Here is a 21,764-nt window from a genome sequence, read left to right as displayed (position 1 = left end):
AATGACAATAACAAGTATAGCGTATTTGTTTTTATTTCGTTTAATACAAGAAAGATACGTATACAGTTATGAAAATAAATATTAGACCACCCTTGTCTCTTCAGTTTGTTTTTAATGCCTGGTACAACTAAAGGTACACTTGGTTGGACAAATATGATAACCAAAACAGATCATATGAATTTAAGAGCTGGTATCTAGCAACATCAATGTTTTTTTTATAACACTTAAACTCCTGTGAGCTATTTTTGTTGCCACCGTTATATTTGTCCAAAAAAGGCACCTTTAGTTATTGCAGGTATTAAAATAAACAGGAGACTGAAGAAACAAGGGTGGTCTAATATTTTTTCCTACATCTATATATATTACACAAGAGAAGTGAACCCCTTCCTTAGTCAGAGATGGGAAGTTCCTCCAATGTCATAGCGATGTCTCTCAGTTTAGGATTTTCCATCCAGTTTACTCTATAAGCCAGCAGAATTCCCTGCACACAGGAATTAGTTACATATATTTTCACTGAGTTTTGAAACTACAGTAATGTATTATATTTACCCTGAAGACATTCTGCGTCATGATGGCAATCTTTTTGTATTTCTCCAGGTTTGCTTGGCCTTTCTCCAAGGCGACTTTGTACTTTTCTGCATCGGGGTGCTCTTTCTTTACCATTAAGTCTTCAATGTCCTTCATTTTCTCATGCGTGAGACGTTTCAGCTCTATAAAATAGAAGGTGTTTGTCAAACAGCATGAGTGGGAAAAATATTGAATGTAAACCATATTTACAGACCAAGTCTGTTTTTTTGGAGTCCTGTGATTTCATCTTGAAGACCCCTTGATTCCTTTGAGGAAAAAAAGGAAACCATACATTATTTATTTCAGCATAACATGACTCTTGCATTGTTTTTATGTAATCACTTTGCAATATGATTTCATTTGCGTTAACACACATCTCCTTATTCTACTTAAGATATCAGAAATTTTGGCAAAGGGAAAACATGATGGATCTGGCTTACTTGCTGAACTTGTTTTATACGTGAGCAAAGCATCATGCAGCGATCATTGGTGGCTTTCAGGTCACTGTAAACAACATAAGTGGGTTAAATGGATACGAAAACACGTTTTCTGAAAGTAAATGCATAATTTCTGTCTGTTAACTTACACTGCCTCTGCATCATTCTCTTTCAGTTTTTCTCCAATGGCATGCCACATCTGCATTCTAAAACACACGTCTTGTAATTTCATATACTATATTTAACAAGTTTATTATTCTAGTTGTAACTTGCACAGTATTAGCGGCTAAATATGGCAACTCTGTAGAAACAGAGAATGTTTTGGGACAAATAAAGTTTGACAAGAGAGCATTACTTATCATTGTAAAAGTAGATTATGTCATTGAACGGATGCAGCTGTACCTAATTTTATCATCCTTCCATAACACATTATATTCTTGCTTCTTCTAAATTGTGTTTTACCTGTGCAAAGCCAGTGTGCAGTTAAAATGAATGCTCTTGACTCTTTCCAGCTCGCTGACATTTTCTGCCCTGTGAAGCCAAAAAAATCTTAATGAAACATGTAATTTGCCATTTCAGAAACCGAATGAACAATCAAGCACTCACAATTTTCTTTCTGCTTCAGATGAACTGCATGAGCTCTTATTTTTCCCTGCTACAGAAGACCTGATATTTACACTTGTTCTGATGACAAAAAATGTAAATGATGGCAAAATTGCAGTGATATATTTACCTGCATTGAGTTGCACTTCCATCTCAAAGCACTGGTTAAACATCTGCTCTTTTATCCTGAAATAAAATAATACAGAATATAAATAGATCAATCTTTCTCATCCATCGTCTACCGCTTATCCTGTTCAGAGTCACAGGGAGTTGGACTTTGGGTGAAAGGTGGCATACGCCCTGGACTGGTCACCAGTCAATCACAGGGAATGTACAGACTATCAACTCACACTGTTACTCTTATAATCATGGCAGAAGTACCTCATTATGTCTGGCAAGGGGTCAGACTGGCTGCTGGGTCCATCATTTAGAACCACACCCTCAATGATTTGGTTGAGGTTCTCCATGTTGTCAGTTGCTTCCATTTACAGCCTGGAGTGGAAAAAAATACATGAACTGACCCTTATAATTAATTGTTTCCTAGATTTGTCATACGTATAGATATTTCTCGCCTTTTGATGGATTTCAATTTAAAAAACACCCGTATGACAGTTTATGGATTCCAATTGACACTTCACTGCTTAACAAAACGTATTATTATTACTTTCATTCATTTTCTACCGCTTATCCTCACGAGGGTCGCGGGGGTGCTGGAGCCTATCAAAGCTGTCTTCGGGCGAGAGGCTGGGTACACTCTGGACGTTTCGCCGGCCAATCTCAGTTATTATTACGTAAGTATGCAATTTATTATGTATGCATGCTTTTCAATTTACCCTAACATCATACCTAGCACATACTGCTAAACATACCCAGCAATGTGAAGAAAACCAGAACTCCTACAGTCAAATGAACGTCAAATCAAATTGTATTATCACGCTCCATTGACACAGCCATCCGTCAAAACTAACACACAATATTACGGAATAATAAAGCATAAATGATATTAGTTGTCTATTTGGATCTATTTTTTATGTCTAGCCTGTAAATACCAACTTTTACGAAAGAAACATTACCGTATACTCATGTCAAACAGCCCGCCCGGAAGTGCTGCAACTTTTCTTCGTTATTTCCCTGATGAGTGTTCAGAGGCAGAAAATAGGTTGCTGCCACCTAGCGACTATTAAATAATTACATGTAATGTGACACCTGTATTGATAAGTGTGTGCTTATTTAAATAATAAATATTAGCCGATGCAACAACATGATATTTTATTCATGCCCATTAATGTCCGATGCTAGAGGGTAGTTATAATGGCATATTTCATACACATGTATAAGTAAATATAAATGTGTTTACAATTCTAACTAATGTTTTTATCTTAAAACGATGGCAGCTGATGCACTAGTCAGTGTAGCACACAATTTTCAAATATCATTTCATAATATAATTGTTTTTAATTCACATTTATATATTTTTCATGTTCATGTGTTCCTGTGTAAAATGAATGCACAGTACAGTACTACAGCTTTCACACTTTTCCCACTGTCTTTGAAGGCAGCAGTATAGATCTGGTCAGCTCTGTAAACATATCAATGTTATTAGCGAGGAAGCAATGCTAACAGCACAAGAAGACCGCGGGATTGGCCAAACACTGTCGCTCCCTCTTAATGGCGTCATTCTGTCGCGTTTTAGGGATATGTGGGAGTCGTTTTTCCGACTCTCTACGGTGCGAAGGGTGAAGAGGAACACTCTTCAAGGAGGTCTGCAGTGGTTCAACACAGTGCGCGCTGTCGTGTGAGATGCTTCAGTGTTACGCTAATGATGAAGCTAACGGACTCTGGCTGCTTGACAGCCAAGTGGATGGAAATGACACCGCATTATTCCAAAAACACCCGCCGCAGCGAAGGATAACGGGGCGAACTGCTTAATATCGTCTCAGCGGTTGGTAAATGGCGTTATAACACTCTAACATGCATAGCTTGCGTCAGAGCTGCGGTGATGCCTTCATACGCATAGCTGTGTAGTTTTATCACTTTGAGGAGATGTCATTCACAATGGAGGATAATTTTGAGTCGGGCTGGGTAGCCGTTCGCCCAAATGCGTTCGAAGAAAAGGAGAAGCATAAATTTGTTTTTATCGTAGCATGGAATGAAGTAGAAGGCAAATTTGCCATCACATGTCACAACAGGACGGCGCAGAGGCGAAGCTTTGGCAGCAGCAGGGAGGAGGATGGAGACAAAACAAGATGGCCCGGAAGTCCTGCAGGGGATAAACTGTCCCGGAGCCCTGGCTCAGGAGCAAGAGATGCTGCGGTTAAAGGCCTTAAAAGCAAGCTTCCAGGTTCCAAACTAAGTCCTGTTAAAATTAAGACTGTGGTCAACTATGTGTCATGTCATGTTAGTTCTGAGCCTGAGTCGCAGCGAGAGGAGCAGCAGTCCTGTGTGGCCACTTTGGACCTAGAGGATAGTCTTAGTCGGGAGGACTGCAGTTGGGCAGGACTCTTTTCCTTCCAGGACCTGCGGGCGGTCCACCAGCAGCTGTGTTCTGTCAACTCCGACCTGGAGCCCTGTCTTCCTGTCTTTCCAGAGGAACCCAGCGGAATGTGGACAGTGTTGTTCGGGCCAGCTGAGGTCTCAGAGACTGAGATGGATGAACTCTGTTCTAAGTTGCAGCTCTACCTGGGCCATGCACTAGATATATGCGGCTGGAAGATCCTCTCCCAGGTTCTCTTCACTGAAAATGATGATCCAGATGAGTACTATGAGAGCCTTAGTGAGCTGAAGCAGTCTGGATACGAGGAAGCACTTCAGCGTGAAAGCAAACATCTGCAAGAGGTGAGAATAAAGGTTTTTAAGTTTTTAGTGTCTCATGACCTGCATGTATGTGGGCAACTTTGAGAAGAATATTGATGCTGTGTACTGCCATGTTGGTTTACTCTTCCCTTCTGCTGTCAAATGAAAATATATCAATTTCGTGCATTTTGCCAATTAGCGCAGTTTGATACAATAGTTGAGCATTTTAAAGTAAAAACAAGCAGCTGCATTGGGCTGAAAGTGATAATAGGCTAATGTCAATACATGATGTGTATATAAAAGGCTTGGTGCATAGAAAATGGATGGATGGATATTCACATACACATCTTACCAGTATCAATGAGTCATATTTAACAACTATTGAAAAGTTCCAAGTTCAAACAGCTGCTGAAAACAAATGTTAATACAAAAAAGTGAAAAACATTGACTATAATAAAGTAAGAAAAAAAGCTGCATCCAATTATTAGACTTAATACAAGGGAATGAAACTACATAAAACTAAGCATACATAAAACTAATTGGGTATAAAACTACATTTCAAAACATGCAATATACCAAATGACAACAAAATATATGACTTGACTGATGAGGATAAGCGGAATAGAAAATGGATGGACGGATACGATTTGATCCATTTGATTCGATTTGAGCTGGAGCCTATGCCAGCTGATTTGATGCTGGAAGTGGAGCACTCCCTGGACTGGTTTTCCCACCTGACACTTGAGGGCGATGTAGCTCAGCTGGTGTGGCGTGGTTGTCTCCCAACCTGAAGGTTGTGGGTTCTATTCTCTGTCCTGCTGTGATCATGTCAAAGTGTCCTTGGGCAAAATACTGAATCTCCAGTCGCACTTTGAGCGCCTTGGAGGTGGAAAAAGTGCTATAGAAGTGAAATACCATTCACTTTACCCTTTTTGTTTATTATCCAGACATAAACACACCTACAGCAGAGATTGATGTACTGCTGCTTATCTTAAAAGAATGCCTATTAATACTAATTTGTCAGTGACTGATGAGCTCACATTAATGCATCGTTTGACTTGCAGAACAACTAATGCCTTAATGGAGGACTTCCATATTTACATTCATTCATCATTGTGGATGAAAAATTATTCTCCAAGTTGTATTTTAGTGCCTTGTGACTGACTGGCAACTTGTCTAAGGGGGTGCTGTAGTCTGACTTTTGTCAAAAGTCAAGTTTACAGGGTCACTTGTGACCCTTTAAACCAGGGGTCGGGAACCTTTTTGGCTACAAGAGCCATGAAGACCAGATATTTTAAAATGTGTATCTGTGAGAGCCATATACATTTTTTTAAACATTGAATGCAATAAAATGTGTGCATTTTTATGTAAGACCAACAGTTTTAGATATAATGGGCTCTAATTACGTAGACCAGGCACACTACCCCACGCCAAGGGGGTGTGGCCAGCACACTTTTGTGAGCAGCGCAGTGTCCAATAATAAATCAAATACTTGCTGCCATTAATGCAACTTCTGCTGCTGCATGGTTTTGCACCGTACTCCGTATATTTCATTCTTTTGGCCATCTTTGCCAGAAGGCGTGGTTCTGCAGCTTTAGCTAGGTGACTATTTGACTAAAGGAGGAAAGTTTACATTTACATCTTAATGACCGAGGTACACTACCGCATTACCCAGTAATAATCGAGTTTTGGTGTTTGACCTGGAAAATATCATCAGGAAAGATAGATATGGTCGGCCGTATTGCAGTAGAAAATAGATGGACGGATTAAAATGCATAAGAAAGTTATTGATTTTTAATATTTTTAACAGTGATTTCTGTGATGTTTACTTTAAAATGTTGGCAAACATACATTTTTATTGTGGTAAATGCTTGAGAGCCAGATACAGTCATCAAAAGAGCCCTACCTGGCTCCCGAGCCATAGGTTCCCTACCTCTGCTGTAAACTTTACGTTTATCCTTTAAAGTGTAAAGGATATGTGAGGGGTGCATTGGAAAAAAAAGTTAAATCGGTTTTCTGTGAAATTATGAACTGTAAATTTAGCTAAAAGGAATGAAAGAATTGGAAGATACAGAATAAATAAACAAATGCAGGTAAAAAACAGATCATGCTCATTCAAAATGAAAACACCATACAAAATCCAATTCATGTAATTCAAAATCTATCCACATGCGCACACACACAGTCCTATTGATCCCCTCTCTTCATTTGAGGGTTGGCTATTTCAGTGCTTGCATGCAGTGCATTGCATAGGAGTATTTCAGTCAGGGGGGAAAAAGTGGGACTATTGATCTTATTCCCAGCAGTAGATCGGATTCAGTGCTGAGAGTCTGCATTTTGTTATACTGTTGGTATGTACAGTTGCACAAAGCATTCCTCCTTTTAGCCTTGCAGTGGAGTGTGTTACTATTGATGGGCTAATAATACTCTTTTCAGTACGCCTCTTGTATGCTTTACTTTGATTGTGGCTGGTGATTTAACAGACACACCCCAATATCTTATATAAAGTCTTCCCAGAAGCTGTTATGCCCGCTACAAGGCGACCGATTCCAGGTTTTATCACATTTTCCAATAACTGTGTGTGTAGCTCCTGGAAAGACACAGGAGCATGGACAGCATGGTAGAATTGTTGGAGCTTTACGAGGAGGAGGACCAGGCTTATGGATCCCTGCTGGAGGCCTCCACGCAGCTGTACCAGTACCTGCTGCAGCCATTCCGAGACATGAGGGAGCTGGCCATGCTACGCAGACAACAAATTAAGGTAACACCACCACAGAATATTTTGTATTTCATAAAAGTGTTCAACAACATCATGTAGAAGTTGTTGTTGTAATTACTGCTTTCTGAACAGGATAGATATTTTAAAGCAAGGCAGAGAAAGCCACCGAACGAAGGCATGATAGAAGTACTCAAATTACTCCAGTTCATGAAGTGTTAATGGCACGTTTATTTTTAGTTCATTGACACAGCACATCACTTCCAAATCACAAAGAAGCACTAAATACACATTAGGCACCTAATTAGGTACACCTTCACATTCTAATATGATCGACAGTAGATTTCGGTGTCTAACTGTGCAGCTGTGCACCAGCGGGAGCCAGAGGAGCACAGAGGGAGGCTGACATCATTGCAGCGACCCGGCTGGCACCAATGAATGCGTTGCTCAGGTGCAATGCCTTATAGGAAAACTTAAAAATAGATGCTTTTATTTTCATTTTAAACTTGTATTTACACTTTTTAATTTTAGTTTTTGTATATTTCTTAGGTACACCCTTTGAGTTTTAACTCATTCGCTACCAAAGGTTTTTGGTAGCGAATGAGTTTTTTTTCAACCTGACTGCTTACTCCCAAGGACGTATTTATGCATCTTTTACGTTTTTTTTAGCAAGAGGCACAAATAGGTGATGATGCAACTCCACAATAGAAGAAATTATGTTTGATGCAGTTTTTAGCCAAAAGAATGACCACAAGGTGGCAGAAGTGCATTTGATAAGAGCTTGGCATGCATCTCTTCCATTGAAATTCATGCTTCGCAACAACCAGCAAGTGAAAAGGCATCTCGCCGTGTACAACATACTGTTAGTGTCTCTAATATTTTGTTATTCTAAATACGGTAAGACAAAATAACCACAATAATAAACTATCTGACAGTGGAGGCTACACATTGAAGGGAAATTTTAATGGATTTAATCTTTCCATGATCATGTCCTTGGGTGAGATACTGAACCCCTAGTTAGTTGAGACTTAATCAACAGTGCCTCCGCTGGTTACAGTAAGTAATACAATACATTTTGCCTCACAAACACAAACACAATCATGAGCATTATTAACAGTACTGTTTTCCTAAATATATTGGCTGCATTTCTCCAGTTCACGGGTGTGTCAGAAAGAAAACCTCTTTGTGAGAATTTGTTTAGCGCCATGCATGACAAGTTGTCTGTCTTTTTCAGATATACCGTCTTAAACTTGGGTAACCCTCTGAGTGTCAATCAAAAGTCTGTATCTTGTGCCGGTCTGTCCAATTTTATGCTGGTATGTTTATAAGGATACAGGACCAACAAAAAGCATAGCTCTGTTATTGAGGTCACATGGTGTGTGGGTGGTGAGTGGTATGCTGGGCATCTCCAGTTACCTGCAGCCTCGGAGACACATGAATAAAGTATGATCTGTGTTCTGTTTTAGGTTGACTTTCTTCATTAGACGTGTTTAAAATTACATAGGCTGTTTTTGTAGAGCAAACAACCCAGGATCTAAAATCTTTAAGGTCCCACCGAGATTTGAACTCGGATCGCTGGATTCAGAGTCCAGAGTGCTAACCATTACACCATGGAACCTCATGTGTCAGCCTAGGGGTGTTGCAGCATTTCACACCACAGCCCCGCCTTCCCGCGACATGACCTCGTAGGTTCAGAGAGTGGCTGAACTGCTGCATTGCTGTGGCTTATTACCAAATGCAAGAAAGCTGAGCTGTGGTTAAAAACTATAATGTAGCATTTATCTCACAGTACCACCGAGACCCAATAATGCCCCCCAGAGCATGGAATGTGTTTGTTTGTGTTGTCTTTTATGGAACCCAATAAAGTTCACTGTAAAATCAATTAATAATGGCAGCCAACACTTTTTAAAACAGCACTATGCTTGTTAGTGCACACAGTAAAACTGCGCTAAAAATGTGCTTGTATCAACTTTTGAAGTAGATACTCATACACTCCATCAATGGACTAGAAATGTCATTTACATATTCACCAGCTGGTGTTGCTATGGACGAACAAAGTGAATAAAATAACAAAGACGACCTTCTCTCACCAGATCTCCATGGAGAACGACTACCTGGGCCCGAGGCGCGTGGACGCCCTCAAGAAGGAGGACTCTGATTGGCAGAGGAAAGCTCAGGAGGCGGTCCTTATTATCCAGGACTTCACTGTAAAATACTTTGAGACAACCGCCAGAGCTCAGAAAGGTAATTTACCATTATGCCAAGTCACTGACCAATAGAACACATCACACACACATATTTGTAGTTATAGTTATAATTTTGTCAGCATATTTGTTAAGTATTCCTTTTGGTGGAGCTTTCTGTCAATAACTTTATTTTAAATGATTGGTAGTTATTTTGAAGCCCTACGATTTGCTGACGACCAGTCCAGGGTGTATCTCGCCCAAAGACTGCTGGGATAGGCTCCAGCATACCTGCAACCGCAGTGAGGACAAGCGTTACAGAAAATTGATGGATGGATAGTTATGTTCAACATATGAATTTATTATTGTTATATTCCTGTTGTATATTATTACCCAATTTCCCTTGTGTATGCATGTCCAGAAGCTGTAAAAATTAAGTTAAATGGGCATCTGATCCAAATGACGCATTTGACAGCTGCTTAAATTTAACATGGAAACTCCTACTAAGAGCATATTTATAGAGGGTGTTCTCTGGGTATTAAAAGCTTGTAAAAGAAAATTGCAAAAATGAAGGCCATTAAATGTTATTCAAGGTCATTCCAAGGAAGTTTACATAATATATTTTTATTTGTATTTGGAAGATTTTTTTAATGTGCATTCATGGCAATTAATGTGAACATCGCATTCAGTGGTATTTGTAATCATATAGGCCAAGATTGCACAGTTGTAGCTTTGAGTCTGAAAATTATTGTAAGAATAGTTGCCGCTCAAGTGCTATTCATATATTGCAAAGTTAGTGAAAGACAGTAGCAGTCGTAGTAACTTGAGGATGAAAACCGCATAACCAGTATTCTGTCAAGCATTTTGTAGTATGTTGTGCGTATATAATTTATATTGAGGCTTTTTCTTGGATTAAAAAAAATATATATACTGCTTGTGTGAGCTAGCATGTTGCAGTTGTTTAAACCTGTGTGTTCCTGACAGTTCCAGGCACATAAAGAGCTTGTTATGCCCAAATATGACCACTAGATGTCACACTCTCGCCTCAGCTTTGTCACATTTAAAAGAAAGCATTTTGTGGGGTACACATATGGTATTTTGGAGCATGTCGTTTACTCACATTCAAGCTGAACTATTCATGTGTAATCATATGTTTGATTTTGCATGTTTGTAGGTGTTTATGAGCGTATGAAGGTGGACCAGCGCAAGTTTGGCAAGGCCTCATGGACATCAGCAGTGGAACGGATGGAGAGACTCCGTTACTCTGTCGCCAAGGAAACCCTGCAACTGCAGAGAGCCCGGGAGATCAGCCTGGAGCAGAGGAAGCACACCCTTAGAGAAGAGGTGTGCACCAGAACAAACAATGCCCATCATGTCGCAGTCCATTTAAGTCATGCAAGCTGTTTTTTTTTTTTGTATCCCCTCAGATGCAGAGCCTGTGTAGCAGCGAGCATGCAATGACCCTTCTGGACCACATGGAGTCACAGTACTATGAGCTGCAGCTCCAACTGTATGACATCCAGTCTGAGATCCTTCAGTGTGAAGAGCTGCTTCTCACTGCTCAGTTAGACAGCATTCGAAGACAGATGACAGGTGTGTCTTCATTTCAACAGTCATGGCTGCTTTGGGGCAAAACATGGTATATTCCTGTCCCATCACTAACATTTACTGAGTCTTTAACAGTGCAATAAGCCTAAAGATTTTCCCTTGTATGTTCCATTATACCGTTCCTTTAGCTTTTCCTACACAAAATGGTTTTCTTTACAAAAATAACAGTCAGCTCAGTTTGGATTGACACTGTCGGATAGTTCATTATCATAAGTCTGGTTTGGTTATTTTGACTTACAAGTAAATATTAGAGACACTAACAGCATGATGTGGTACGGTCCTTTTGACACTGCAACTAAAACCACTATGACATAGGCCTATATCTGTATCTTATGTTTTTAATCACAAATAAACATTTGAACGATTTTTATCTAATTAGAACAAACAATGTGTTGTATACTTCATATATACAGTATATAAAAAAAATTAGGTCCCACCGAGATTTGAACTCGGATCGCTGGATTCAGAGTCCAGAGTGCTAACCATTACACCATGGAACCATGGTGGATGGGTAGGTGGGATATATTGGTGGCACGTACCACTTGCCTCAGTCGCCTGCCGTGATTGTTTTTTGTTTTGTTGCAACATCGTATTGAAAGACAATAGTTTTAATATGATATGATTAATTATCACCACAGTTGTAAAACTAGCGGGGTTAAAAGACTGAAAAACAGAATTGTCGTAGTGCTTTGGCAAGACTAACCAATGATGACCCTCTTTACATCACAACCCACTTTAATGAAAACTTTTTAAAACAGGCTGTGAAAACGTGTGTGTCATAATTAACTTTTTAATTAACTCACACATGCTTATATCTTATAAGTGTGCTTCAGATTTGCTGTTTTCCTTGTCAAAGACTAAAAATTTACATTTTAAAAACCTAAGCAGTATTTAGCTTTTGCCATCAATACAAACTTATTGTAAGCTGTAATATATGTAAATGTACCTGATATACGCATGGGTCAGCTGACATTGGGCAAAAGGCAGCGTGCACCGCAGACTGGTCACCAACCAGAGGACCCATATATGATATGTATATGTACAAACAACCATTCACACTCATATCCACACCTGTGGTTAATCTCCAGTTAACTTAATAAGCGTATTTTTGGACTGTGAGAGGAAATCGGAGTACCTGTAAAAAACATTTATTGTTCCTGACCTACCAGTTGAGTACTATAACTGTGCTATAATGTAACCTATGTGTTTGTATTTGTTGTGCAGAACGTCAGGATGAGGTGGTGTACTACGACACCTTTGAAAGTGCAGCTGATATTACACAGGAGGACACTGCCGAGAAAAAAGAACTACACATGCTTCAGGTCAGCGCTCGACAACTGGAGGCCCGAAGGGGACGCATCACAGCCAAGCGTTCTTATTTGAGGAGCAAACGGGTGTGTATGTCTGCGTCACACAAATAAGTACACCTTTTATTCTTTGGAAATGTACCGCCTTTCACTTTTAAAATATGATCATTTACACTACTTGGGAAAAGGGACTTTAGAACGTCTCAACAGAAGAGTGGGATCTGTTATGGCTGCAAAGGGGCAAATTCAGTTCTAATCCTTTAACATGTTATGTGCTCCTCTTGTTTCTACAGGAGATATGTGTGTCAAATCACATTAAGAAACAGCAGATGCGTCAAAGCACACAGAAAGACCTCCTATCCCAACACATCTTACAGGTACATATCTCGCATGTGATATTGCTTTGCTTTTTAACCACCTGAAAAGCATCATTGAACATATTTGTCTGAATTCTCCAGCTGAAACTGGATGAAGAGGAGGATGAGAAAAAGAACAGTCGAGTGCGTCAAGAGAGGCAAAGAACTCTGGACAGACTGCGCACCTTCAAGCAGGTACACTTGATGAATGAATGTTTTGATAGGATTTTGCCTCCTTTTTCCCCGCTGATCTTGATCTCTGTATGTACAGCGGTACCCGGGTCAGGTGATTCTGAAGTCCACTCGAATACGCGTGGCCCACAGCAGAAGGAGGGAGCGTGGAAAGGTTATGCCAACGGATGGCGGGAGCGAAAGGGAGGAGCGTTCAGACCCTGCGGTGACCATGCGGAGTCCAGGCCAGCAGCCTCTATTCCTCAGCACCAGCGTGCAGACAGACCTCAGCTCCACGCTCACCACCCAGCCTGTCACAGGCCTGGCAGCGTCACTTCCTCCTCTGCTTGTGCCCAATCCCGCCGACTCCTTCTGTTCTCCCTGCTCCCTCTCCTCACTGCTGGCATCTCCTTCATCACCTCCACCTCCACCCCCTCCTCCTCCTCCCCTGCCAATACGGCAGCAGGTGTCCCCCTCAGAGGGCCCGGGCAGCCAGAGGGAGAAGGCGGAAGAAAAGAGTGCTGCAGAGGAGCATCCTCTCTCTCCGCTTGGCCCCTTCCATCCTCGCTTTTTTGACAGCAGCCAGCTGGTGAGCGCCCGCAAAAAATTGAGGAAAACTCCAGAGTTTGACGGCCACAGCAGACGAGGTATATATTTGTTGAGTCATCCGTCTACACTTGCCAGTAGCCATGGTTGTAATAATTGTGTGGGGAATTGAATCATTATTGATCTAGAGGAAAGTGAGGCACAATGGAGTGCACTCTTTGGGAGCGTCTGATTCAGTCTCAGCTAGTTTGCATGTGAGAAGAGCAACATGGCGTCCACTTGAGCACAGCATCATTCAGCTTAATACAACACTGGCATTGAAACAGATGTTCAGAACCAGAGACAGATTTTTCCATCCCATGAAAATATAATACACAAAAATGTGAATTTTATGAATCATTCATGGCCTTTCTTTGTGCAGTGAGCTCCCCCATGGACGAGGTGCTGGCCTCCCTGAAGAGAGGGAGCTTCCACCTGAAGAAGGTCGACCAGCGGCCCCTTCCTCCTCCTGCCAGCAGTGACGATGACCCCAACAGCATCTTAGCTCAGATCCGGAAGGGGGTCAAATTGAGGCAAGTCCCTCCAAAAGAGAGGAAAGGTCAGGACGAGGCCACCAGTGACCCTCTTACCAGGAGCATCTATGAGGCACTTCGCCGTATCAAAGAGGCTTCTCCAGAGTCGGACTCTGATGACGATGGGTTGGGCGGTCCAGACTGGGAAAGCTAGGGTTGAGGCTCAGACACAATATGTCTGAAATAGGGGTACGGTACGAGTCCCATTGAGGTACAAGTTAGACTAATGGACCTCAATGGGACGATTATTATTATTATTATTGGACTCCAAGGTAACAGTCGAAAAGTTACACACATTTCTAAACTGCAAAAAGCCACTTCAGTGAAGATACTGTACTTTATCTTAGTGTACTGTCCACACACATAAGCACAGACACACACTCACAGTACCAGTTGGTCATCACACTAATAATTTAACTCGGTGGTCGATGGTCATTTTGTTTTTCCATGCTGCTCAGACCATCATGGTCATTTCTACTGTATTTAACCTAAAAAAAATCACACTATTATGTATTATGACGCCATATTTATTTGTAATTATTCCATGATGTTGCTGTAATGTGGCGCCCCTTTGTGGCCACATTTACACATACACTTAGTTGTTATTAATGTGGTTCTCAATTTTTTTGTCATGCCCCCTCTGGGGGGGCAGAAATGTTGTAGCGCTAATATCTTATCTGTTTATCTGACTGAACTCGAAACAGAAACTAGCGAAATGCAACAAAATGGAGAGCAGTGAAGCATAAACGCGTACTCGAGAGTCAAATTCCATGCTGAAAATGACACGTTTGTCCACTCTGTATCTCACACCCACCCAGGGGGCCGGCCTCACAATTTGAGAAGCACTACTCTTGGCACACAAAGAATATTACTCATCACTAAACATCACTAAAAAGTCAACTTTGCATAATTGAACTTAATGCCACTGACACTGGAACACCCCAAACAGATATATGTTGTTGTAAAGTAGAGCTGTCACGCTAACCAAATCATGTAAATCGGGGTCATATGGAAAACTGACAGCCCATATGAAGGCCCACTGCACGTGCACCAAATCCTTCAGTATGTCACACTATTCCTGCCCCTCCCCCTCTTGCCCTCACCCCCATGTTCCCTCAGCCATCCAGGGTGGATGACCATCTGCTTAACTGCACCATACTGTTTGATAGAGCTGTGGCGATGTGGTAAAAGTCTTTACAAAAGGCCACAGTACCTCTTAGGAGATTCCCAAGCTTTTTTTTAATAGGCTCTCCTTCACTGAGGGGGCTGTGACCGCTACCCACCTTCTCCCCTGTAGAAATTCTAAGTGGGAAGTCAGTTAGTCACGTTGCTGCAAGTAAAAAAAAAAAATGCACCCACACGATAAGTTCTCAGCCAACAGCGAACTCGAGGCAACATTATGTAACTGTTTTACCTCAAAAGACCAACCTCAGCGTCATTTCTATTGAGATTACATGATGGATAAAAGAACCTCCTGAAAGTTAAGTTTGGTGGGGTTGAGGTCAAACTCAACCTGCCCTTTGTGCGCTGGGGCACATTGGTGCTCGAACAGACATCGTTGGATGCTATTGTCTGTGTTGGGAAACTGAAGCCATGCATGAACTGATTATTTAGATCAGGGGTGTCCAAAGTGCAGCCTGGGGAGCCATTTGTGGCAGTTTTTGTTATTGGCCCACGTCACTTTTTAAAACATTAATATTATGCAAATATTAAGAGAAAAAAGTTTGAACCTGACAAAAAAAGGCATAATGTTGTTATATTATGAGGAAAAATAAACATTTTAGTCTCATAAAGGGTAAATATTAAAGGCAAATTATGTTATTTTATTATTAAATCATAACATTATGAGAATCAAACAAAACAACAAAGTTGTAATTTTGGGAACATTAGGTTGGCAAAAAATTGTAATGTTAGGAGAATAAAGTCAAAATATTATGGGAATGAAATCATAAATCCAAGAAGAAAATTCAAACATTTGGGGAAAGAAAACAGCTGTACTTTTCATCGAATAAAGTCAAAATATTAAAAGAAAATAGTGGTATTCTGACAAGAAAGAATGTTGCAATGTTACGAGAATAAACGTGTAATACTATGAGGAAAAATAATGATGTTGAAATATGAAAGGCAATTTTTTTTTAAAAGTCTGAATATTATGAGAAAAATAAAATTCGAAATTCGAAAAAAAGTGATATTAGGCAAATAAAGTAAAAAAAAATCATAATATTACAAAAACAGAATTTATGAAGATTATTTTAGGGGAAACACTCCAGGCAGGACACCCCTGATTTAGAGCTATGTCTCCATTATTTTGTGGAAGAAATGCATATGAATTCATGTAGACAGCGGGGCGGTACACCTCAAGCCAAGGACCAGGGTCGACACCCTCACATACATCTATGAGCCTAGTGTATCTGTATTGAAGTCTATTAGTTGTCTTATGACTCTTTTCCACAATAAAACGGTGCGTTAAAAAAGTGCACACATCAGAGGTCATTGGAGAGTGTCTCAGTGTTTCTTTACAACCCAAATGCTGACTTATTTTAGATTGTGGCACAGTGAGTATCACAGCACAAAATGTGGATTCATAAACTGCGACTATAGAGTGGCTGCAGTATTCCCTGGTGAGCCTGTTTCAGCTATGAATTACACACACTGTACTTTTCTTTATACTACGTCCTCACAACAGTTTATAGGTTACAGATGTAGAGGTGTCAATCATGCTTCAATCGTCCATGCATGGGGTCTATACGAGGTGCTTATTGAGCCTTCCATAACTCCACCCAAAGGATGTTATCATGTTTTACTATATTTTACGTTGCATGCCGCTAATAATCTCCCTCTATAAGCATTTTTAAGAACAATGTTAACATTTATTATGCAGGCTCCCCCATCCAAACTGTAATACGGCACTCAAACAACACAACCGAATGCTGCTGTTTTCAAAGAATACACTTGTTTTGCCTTTTTTTTTTTTTACAACCTTGTCCTGCAATCAAATTAAAAACCTTGCAATGTGCATTTTGAGAGTGCCTGTTTTCACTGATTGCGATTGACTTTGTTCACCAGTCCTCACACGTCAATATCCTGAGGTACTTCTTTAATATCATGAATTCAAAATTACTTTTAAATAGTCAAAAATATTGCCAGTCCTCTCATACCTTTAAATACAATAATCATACTTACATTATTACCATACATTACAAAACAAGAAAAAAAGGAAAAACTTTGTATCCACTACTGTACAAAGGCATTCATCAACAATTAAGCGTGTTATATTTAAGGATGTTCCGCCTCCCAAGTCCAACATTTGGGTAACATGTTCCACTACATGGGCCTTATTCCGGTGTATTAACCTGTGCAACTAAATAGGTTGAAGTACATGTGCTAGGTACATTATGTGGTTAAAAAGTGTGGTTACACAGTGGAAACAAAGTGCTCAATTCATAATATGAGTTGGGACCATAAAGGTTGCAGCATCTTGTGTGAGTTTTTAAAAAACATTTTGGAGACTTTTAAAGAAGAAGCCGTTGATTCATAATAATAATAATAATAATCAACCTGGTACATAAGAGTATTGCACTGTTATGCATTTTCAGTATATACTGTATGTTCAAGAGGTTTGCTTACAAAGTACACTCTACAATAACACTTTTTTTCCCATGGGTTAATACACAACAATAAGTCACTGCAGGGTGTTACTGCATTTGCCTTCCTTTCATTTACACAAGTACAAAGTTGTCATATATGGTTCTTTAATTATACCACTATTATAGCAAGTGTATGTAAAAAAAAAAAAAAAAGTTCAGTGTTCACCCGTAAGGAGTGAAAGAAAACCTGTGGCCTGTATCACTGAGGGTGGAAAGTCATCGACGCACACAATATTGTAGCTAGAACACTCGAGAAGCCCTTCACGATGCACCGCTTTGACCAGCAGGGCTGCCACACAGGTGGACGGTCAACACCAGTACACTTTCTGTTGGTCGGAGGGGATGGAGGTGTTAGATCAGCTGCATTGACGTGTGTGCAGTCCACTTGAAGAAGAAGTACCTGATAAAATGACAATAGAGGTGTTGTACAGAGCCTGTCTGATATTGCTCAGTGTGCATGTGTGTGTGTGTGTGTGTGTGTCTGTGTAGGCCTTGATGTTACAGCACAAACACACATGTTATATTATATACAAACACACTAGTTGTCTGCTGACGTGCACTGAAAAGGCACACTTTTAAGCAGAAGGTGAAAAGGTCAGGCCGTGCTGGGGGTCCATACACACACACACACACACCACACTGAGTTTGGCAGGAAGACAGCTCAGTTGCCTGCAATGGTGGAAGCAGTTTGGATGCAAGTCACTCTCACGTTCAGCCCCACATACATCCTTCTGAAAATATCATTGTGGCGTGGCTAAATGGGATAAAGCATATCAAGCGGTGGCCATTTTGGATGAGATACAAGTGAGGCAGTGCCCAACCACATCCAGTAGATGACACTGTCATTACACAGATAGTGTGTAAATTAATAATAATTGTCTTTAAACTACTCTCCCTGTCCATTTTGCGCTGTATGGGGCACCACTGTGCTCCATGTGTGTGAATTAAATGAATTCTGCCTGGCAACAAACATGAATGGATGAAATGAATGAATTTAATAAAAAAAAAATATATTGTCTGGTATCGTATATAATCATTGGAAGTTACGTTTGAAGGTAATAAGAAACAGAACAGATTGGCAGACCAAAATTTGAAGAAAGAAAATGGTCCAAAATTTGAGCAAGAACCAAACCCGAATGATGATGATGAGACAGGGTGAATAAAATAAGCATAATATGGTATGCATAAAAGCATACCATAGTGTGTTTGCCCCCTTTTCTTATTTTTTTTTGCATGTTTGTCACACAAAAATTGTTAGTTAATGATTAGCTGAACACAAAAATGTAGTTTTTAAATTCAACTTTTTATTATTAAGGGAGAAAAAAAACATCCAAACCTACATGGCCCTGTGTGAAAAAAGTGATTGCATCCTAAACCTCATAATTGGTTGGGCATCAACTGCAATCAAGCCTTTGATCAAGCCATGATTCTCTTGCAGCGCTGTGGAGGGATTTTGGCCGACTCATGTTTGCAGGATTGTTGTAATTCAGCAACATTCCGGCATGAACCGCCTTTTTAAGGCAGCTCAACAGGAGTCAGGTCAGGACTTTGACAAGGCCACTCCAGAGTGTGTTTTGGATCATTGTTGGGTTCAGCTTGAGGTCACGGACCGATGGCGGGACACTCTCCTTTAGGATTTTTTGGTAGACAGCAGAATTCATGGTTCCATTTATTACAGCAAATATTCCAGGTCCTGAAACAGCAAAACAAGCCCAGACCATCACACTGCGACCACCATATTTTTCTGTTGGTATGTTGTTTTTTCCTGAAATGTGGCATTTACTTTTACACCAGATTTAATGGGACTAACACCTTCCAAAAAATGTAACTTTTGTATTTTCTTGAAGGTCTTGGGGCAAAATTGAGACGAGCAATCAGTTTTCCACACAGGCCTCATAGGTTTGGATGTTTTTTTCTCCTTTAATAATAAAAAGTGTCATTTCAAAACTGCATATTATTGTGTTCAGTTGTAATGTCATTGACTAATATTTAAATTTCATCATCTGAAACATTAAATTGTAACAGGAAGGGGGCAAACACTTTTTTCAGACCACTGTAAAAACTACATAAGCGTTCAACTTTTTTGTAAATGTCAAACAAGTTGTAAATATGGCAGGAGTCCGACAAACTGACTTTCACTTTCGCTTTAGACCACTTGCTTTGGGATCGACTAGGATCCCAACTTGATCCAGCAGACTGAAGGGTGCACCTGGTGAAGATCAGTATGACTTTGTGGCTTTTTGTGGCTTTCAGCATCAGAACTACTAGACTGAAAGCAGAATCTATCAAAGGTTCTCATAACATTATAACTTCCAAAAATTTCTGTGTGGAGTTTGCATGTTCTCCCCGTGCGTGTGTGGGTTTTCTCCGGGTATTCCGCTTTCAACATGCTAGGCTAATTGGTGACTCCAAATTGTCCATAGGTATGAATGTGAGTGTGAATGGTTGTTTGTCTATATGTGCCCTGTGATTGGCTGGCGATTGCCTGTAAGTCAGCTGGAATAGGCTCCAGCATGCCCGCAACCCTCGTGAGGATAAGAAGCGGTATAGGAAATGGATGGATGGAGTCCAATCTTTTTTTTGGTATATACCATGTCTACAGTATATAACCCAAGAACACAATATTATGTATGCCTTCAAAAATCGGTAAAAATCATCAAAAATGGCTGGTGACCAGTCCAGGGTGTACCCCGCCTCTCACCCAAAGACAGCTGGGATAGGCTCCAGCACGCCCCGCAACCCTTGTGAGGATAAGCTGTATAGAAAATGAATGAATGAATAATACTATGACTTGAAAACATGAAACGTCTTTAACATTCCAACTCTGTGCTAGTAAAATGAAAATATTATGAGTCATTTTTCTAAAATATATATTTTTTCTTGTTATAATATTTTTTTCTTAATATTTTGACTTTATTTTGTTATGATTGTCTCTCATATAACAAATGTAAAGCAAAAAATCAATGTCTTTTTCTTTAATATTTCAATTTTATGCTACTAAAATGTTGTTTTCTTATATAGTGATATATAAAATAGTGATAGTGATAATATTTTATTAAATTCCAACTTTTTTTCTTAATATTTGTATTTTACTTTATTCTTGTAAATTAATGCTGTCTTTTTCTTTAGTTGTCTTGTTAAATGCTATTTTTTAGAATGTGCCACAGGCCACAAATGACCCTCAGTTCTTACTTTGGACAACTTTGTACAACTTCTTTCAGCACTTACGTGACGATTAACAAGGCTATAGTGTTACTTAAGAGATGAACGGTACAGCATTTGAGGTTTTATGACTTCCAAAGGTCCATGTTGCTGTACTTTTCTTAGTATGTGGTGTATCTAGTGTAAGTGGATGGGGCCCCACTCATCTCTCATGTATAAACGCCACTGCCGTTATCAAATAGGATGTAAGAAGTTGTAATTGGTGACAGTTCTGTGTTTCCACACCGGTGGGGGTAGGGGTAGGGGAAGAGAACCAGCAATTTTTTCTATGTCATTTTGGTGGAGAGTGGCCCTTTAATTCTCGGGTGCTGTGATGCTTTGCCGCTTTCACCGTACTGCCGAGTCACTTTGGATCAACATAGCGAGAGGACAATATTTGAGGACATTTGGCAGCTTCGGCGCAGTTTTCGGAGTCTTAACAGCAATTATTTCCGCATGACTTTCCAGGTTTTATGGGGAGAAGTGAAGAGGGTGATGTGCTGCTGCAAGCTGTGGTGTAGTTCTCGCAGTCAAACCACAGATGGCACTGAGGCACAGTTCTCATGGAGGAGCAACGTGAGAATGTGTGGGAGTGGGTTGTCTTCAAGCAGAAAGATCACTACAAGCAAGTAGCCAATAGTAGACAAAGGCAAAGGTCGCTCCTTATCCAAACATGATGTCTGCGAGGGGGACGATGGAAATCAAATTTAGGGGCTCTCGACTTCACCGTGGTCGTGTTGTGGGAGGAACACGGGCCACTTGTTGTGGGTGCTATGGCTCTGTAATGCGGACATGTAGCGGCAGCTCCATCTTTTAGCTGGCCTCCTCTATGAGACGGGCCAGGGTGTCTCGGAGCTCGGTCAGCTCAAAGATCTTGCCATCCAGCAGCTCCAGCAGCGTCCGCAGGCTCTTTCTGAAGTTCTCCTGCTCCTCCTGGTTCTCCTCCAGTCGCTGCTCGGCCCCTGCAAGCTGCTGCTCAAGCACCCGACTGCGAAGCTCCGTCTCCTTTTGAATAAAGAGTCGCCGTTGTTGGCAGATTTTGGACATAAAGAGCATC

The 21,764-nt window shown here is 40.5% G+C and overlaps 3 protein-coding genes and 2 non-coding genes across 7 annotated transcripts in view; 1 reads left to right on the top strand and 4 right to left on the bottom strand.

Moving 5' to 3' along the window:
• Positions 1-24: 24 nt before the first annotated feature.
• cenph (centromere protein H) lies at positions 25-2,806 on the bottom strand. Of its 2 annotated transcripts, none has more exons than XM_058072022.1 (10): positions 2,681-2,806; positions 1,989-2,099; positions 1,738-1,793; positions 1,611-1,659; positions 1,467-1,535; positions 1,154-1,210; positions 1,008-1,071; positions 782-833; positions 550-710; positions 25-481 (listed from the first exon to the last, which is right to left on the bottom strand). In XM_058072022.1, exons 2-10 carry the CDS (start codon positions 2,090-2,092, stop codon positions 389-391), a joined length of 705 nt encoding a protein of 234 aa, XP_057928005.1. In that variant the 5' UTR covers positions 2,093-2,099; positions 2,681-2,806; the 3' UTR covers positions 25-388. The 2 variants fall into 2 exon arrangements, with proteins under 2 accessions (XP_057928005.1, XP_057928006.1); XM_058072023.1 differs by lacking the exon at positions 2,681-2,806 and adding an exon at positions 2,477-2,660.
• A 327-nt stretch (positions 2,807-3,133) lies between these two features.
• LOC131128783 (junction-mediating and -regulatory protein-like) lies at positions 3,134-16,875 on the top strand. The gene is made up of 10 exons (XM_058072009.1): positions 3,134-4,442; positions 6,988-7,161; positions 9,210-9,360; positions 10,474-10,643; positions 10,727-10,892; positions 12,132-12,301; positions 12,508-12,591; positions 12,673-12,765; positions 12,842-13,388; positions 13,709-16,875. The coding sequence occupies exons 1-10, from the start codon at positions 3,651-3,653 to the stop codon at positions 14,011-14,013; spliced, it is 2,652 nt and encodes an 883-aa protein (XP_057927992.1). The 5' UTR covers positions 3,134-3,650; the 3' UTR covers positions 14,014-16,875.
• Positions 8,663-8,734, bottom strand: trnaq-cug (transfer RNA glutamine (anticodon CUG)). The gene has a single exon. It is a non-coding gene; the product is annotated as a tRNA-Gln (tRNA).
• On the bottom strand, positions 11,336-11,407 carry trnaq-cug (transfer RNA glutamine (anticodon CUG)). The gene has a single exon. It is a non-coding gene; the product is annotated as a tRNA-Gln (tRNA).
• Positions 16,718-21,764, bottom strand: part of homer1b (homer scaffold protein 1b) — a 29,436-nt gene continuing 24,389 nt past the window's right edge. For both annotated transcript variants that reach the window (XM_058072017.1, XM_058072015.1), the window contains one exon: positions 16,718-21,712. In XM_058072017.1, coding sequence (XP_057928000.1) covers positions 21,521-21,712 — 192 coding nt within the window. In that variant the 3' untranslated portion in view covers positions 16,718-21,520. The remainder of the gene's footprint in view (positions 21,713-21,764) is intronic.

This window comes from Doryrhamphus excisus, chromosome 4 (assembly GCF_030265055.1).
Source record: "Doryrhamphus excisus isolate RoL2022-K1 chromosome 4, RoL_Dexc_1.0, whole genome shotgun sequence".
NCBI lineage: Eukaryota > Metazoa > Chordata > Actinopteri > Syngnathiformes > Syngnathidae > Doryrhamphus > Doryrhamphus excisus.
This window is presented reverse-complemented; position numbering and strand designations above follow the sequence as displayed.

Coding starts and splice junctions, on each gene's coding strand:
- LOC131128783 (XM_058072009.1), top strand. CDS start 3,651: ATGTCATTCACAATGGAGGATAATTTTGAGTCGGGCTGGGTAGCCGTT. Junction 12,592..12,672: donor TATCCCAACACATCTTACAG/GTACATATCTCG, acceptor TGAATTCTCCAG/CTGAAACTGGATGAAGAGGA. Junction 12,766..12,841: donor GACTGCGCACCTTCAAGCAG/GTACACTTGATG, acceptor CTGTATGTACAG/CGGTACCCGGGTCAGGTGAT.
- cenph (XM_058072022.1), bottom strand. CDS start 2,092: ATGGAAGCAACTGACAACATGGAGAACCTCAACCAAATCATTGAGGGT. Junction 1,660..1,737: donor GGAAGTGCAACTCAATGCAG/GTAAATATATCA, acceptor GGTCTTCTGTAG/CAGGGAAAAATAAGAGCTCA. Junction 482..549: donor TGACGCAGAATGTCTTCAGG/GTAAATATAATA, acceptor TCCTGTGTGCAG/GGAATTCTGCTGGCTTATAG.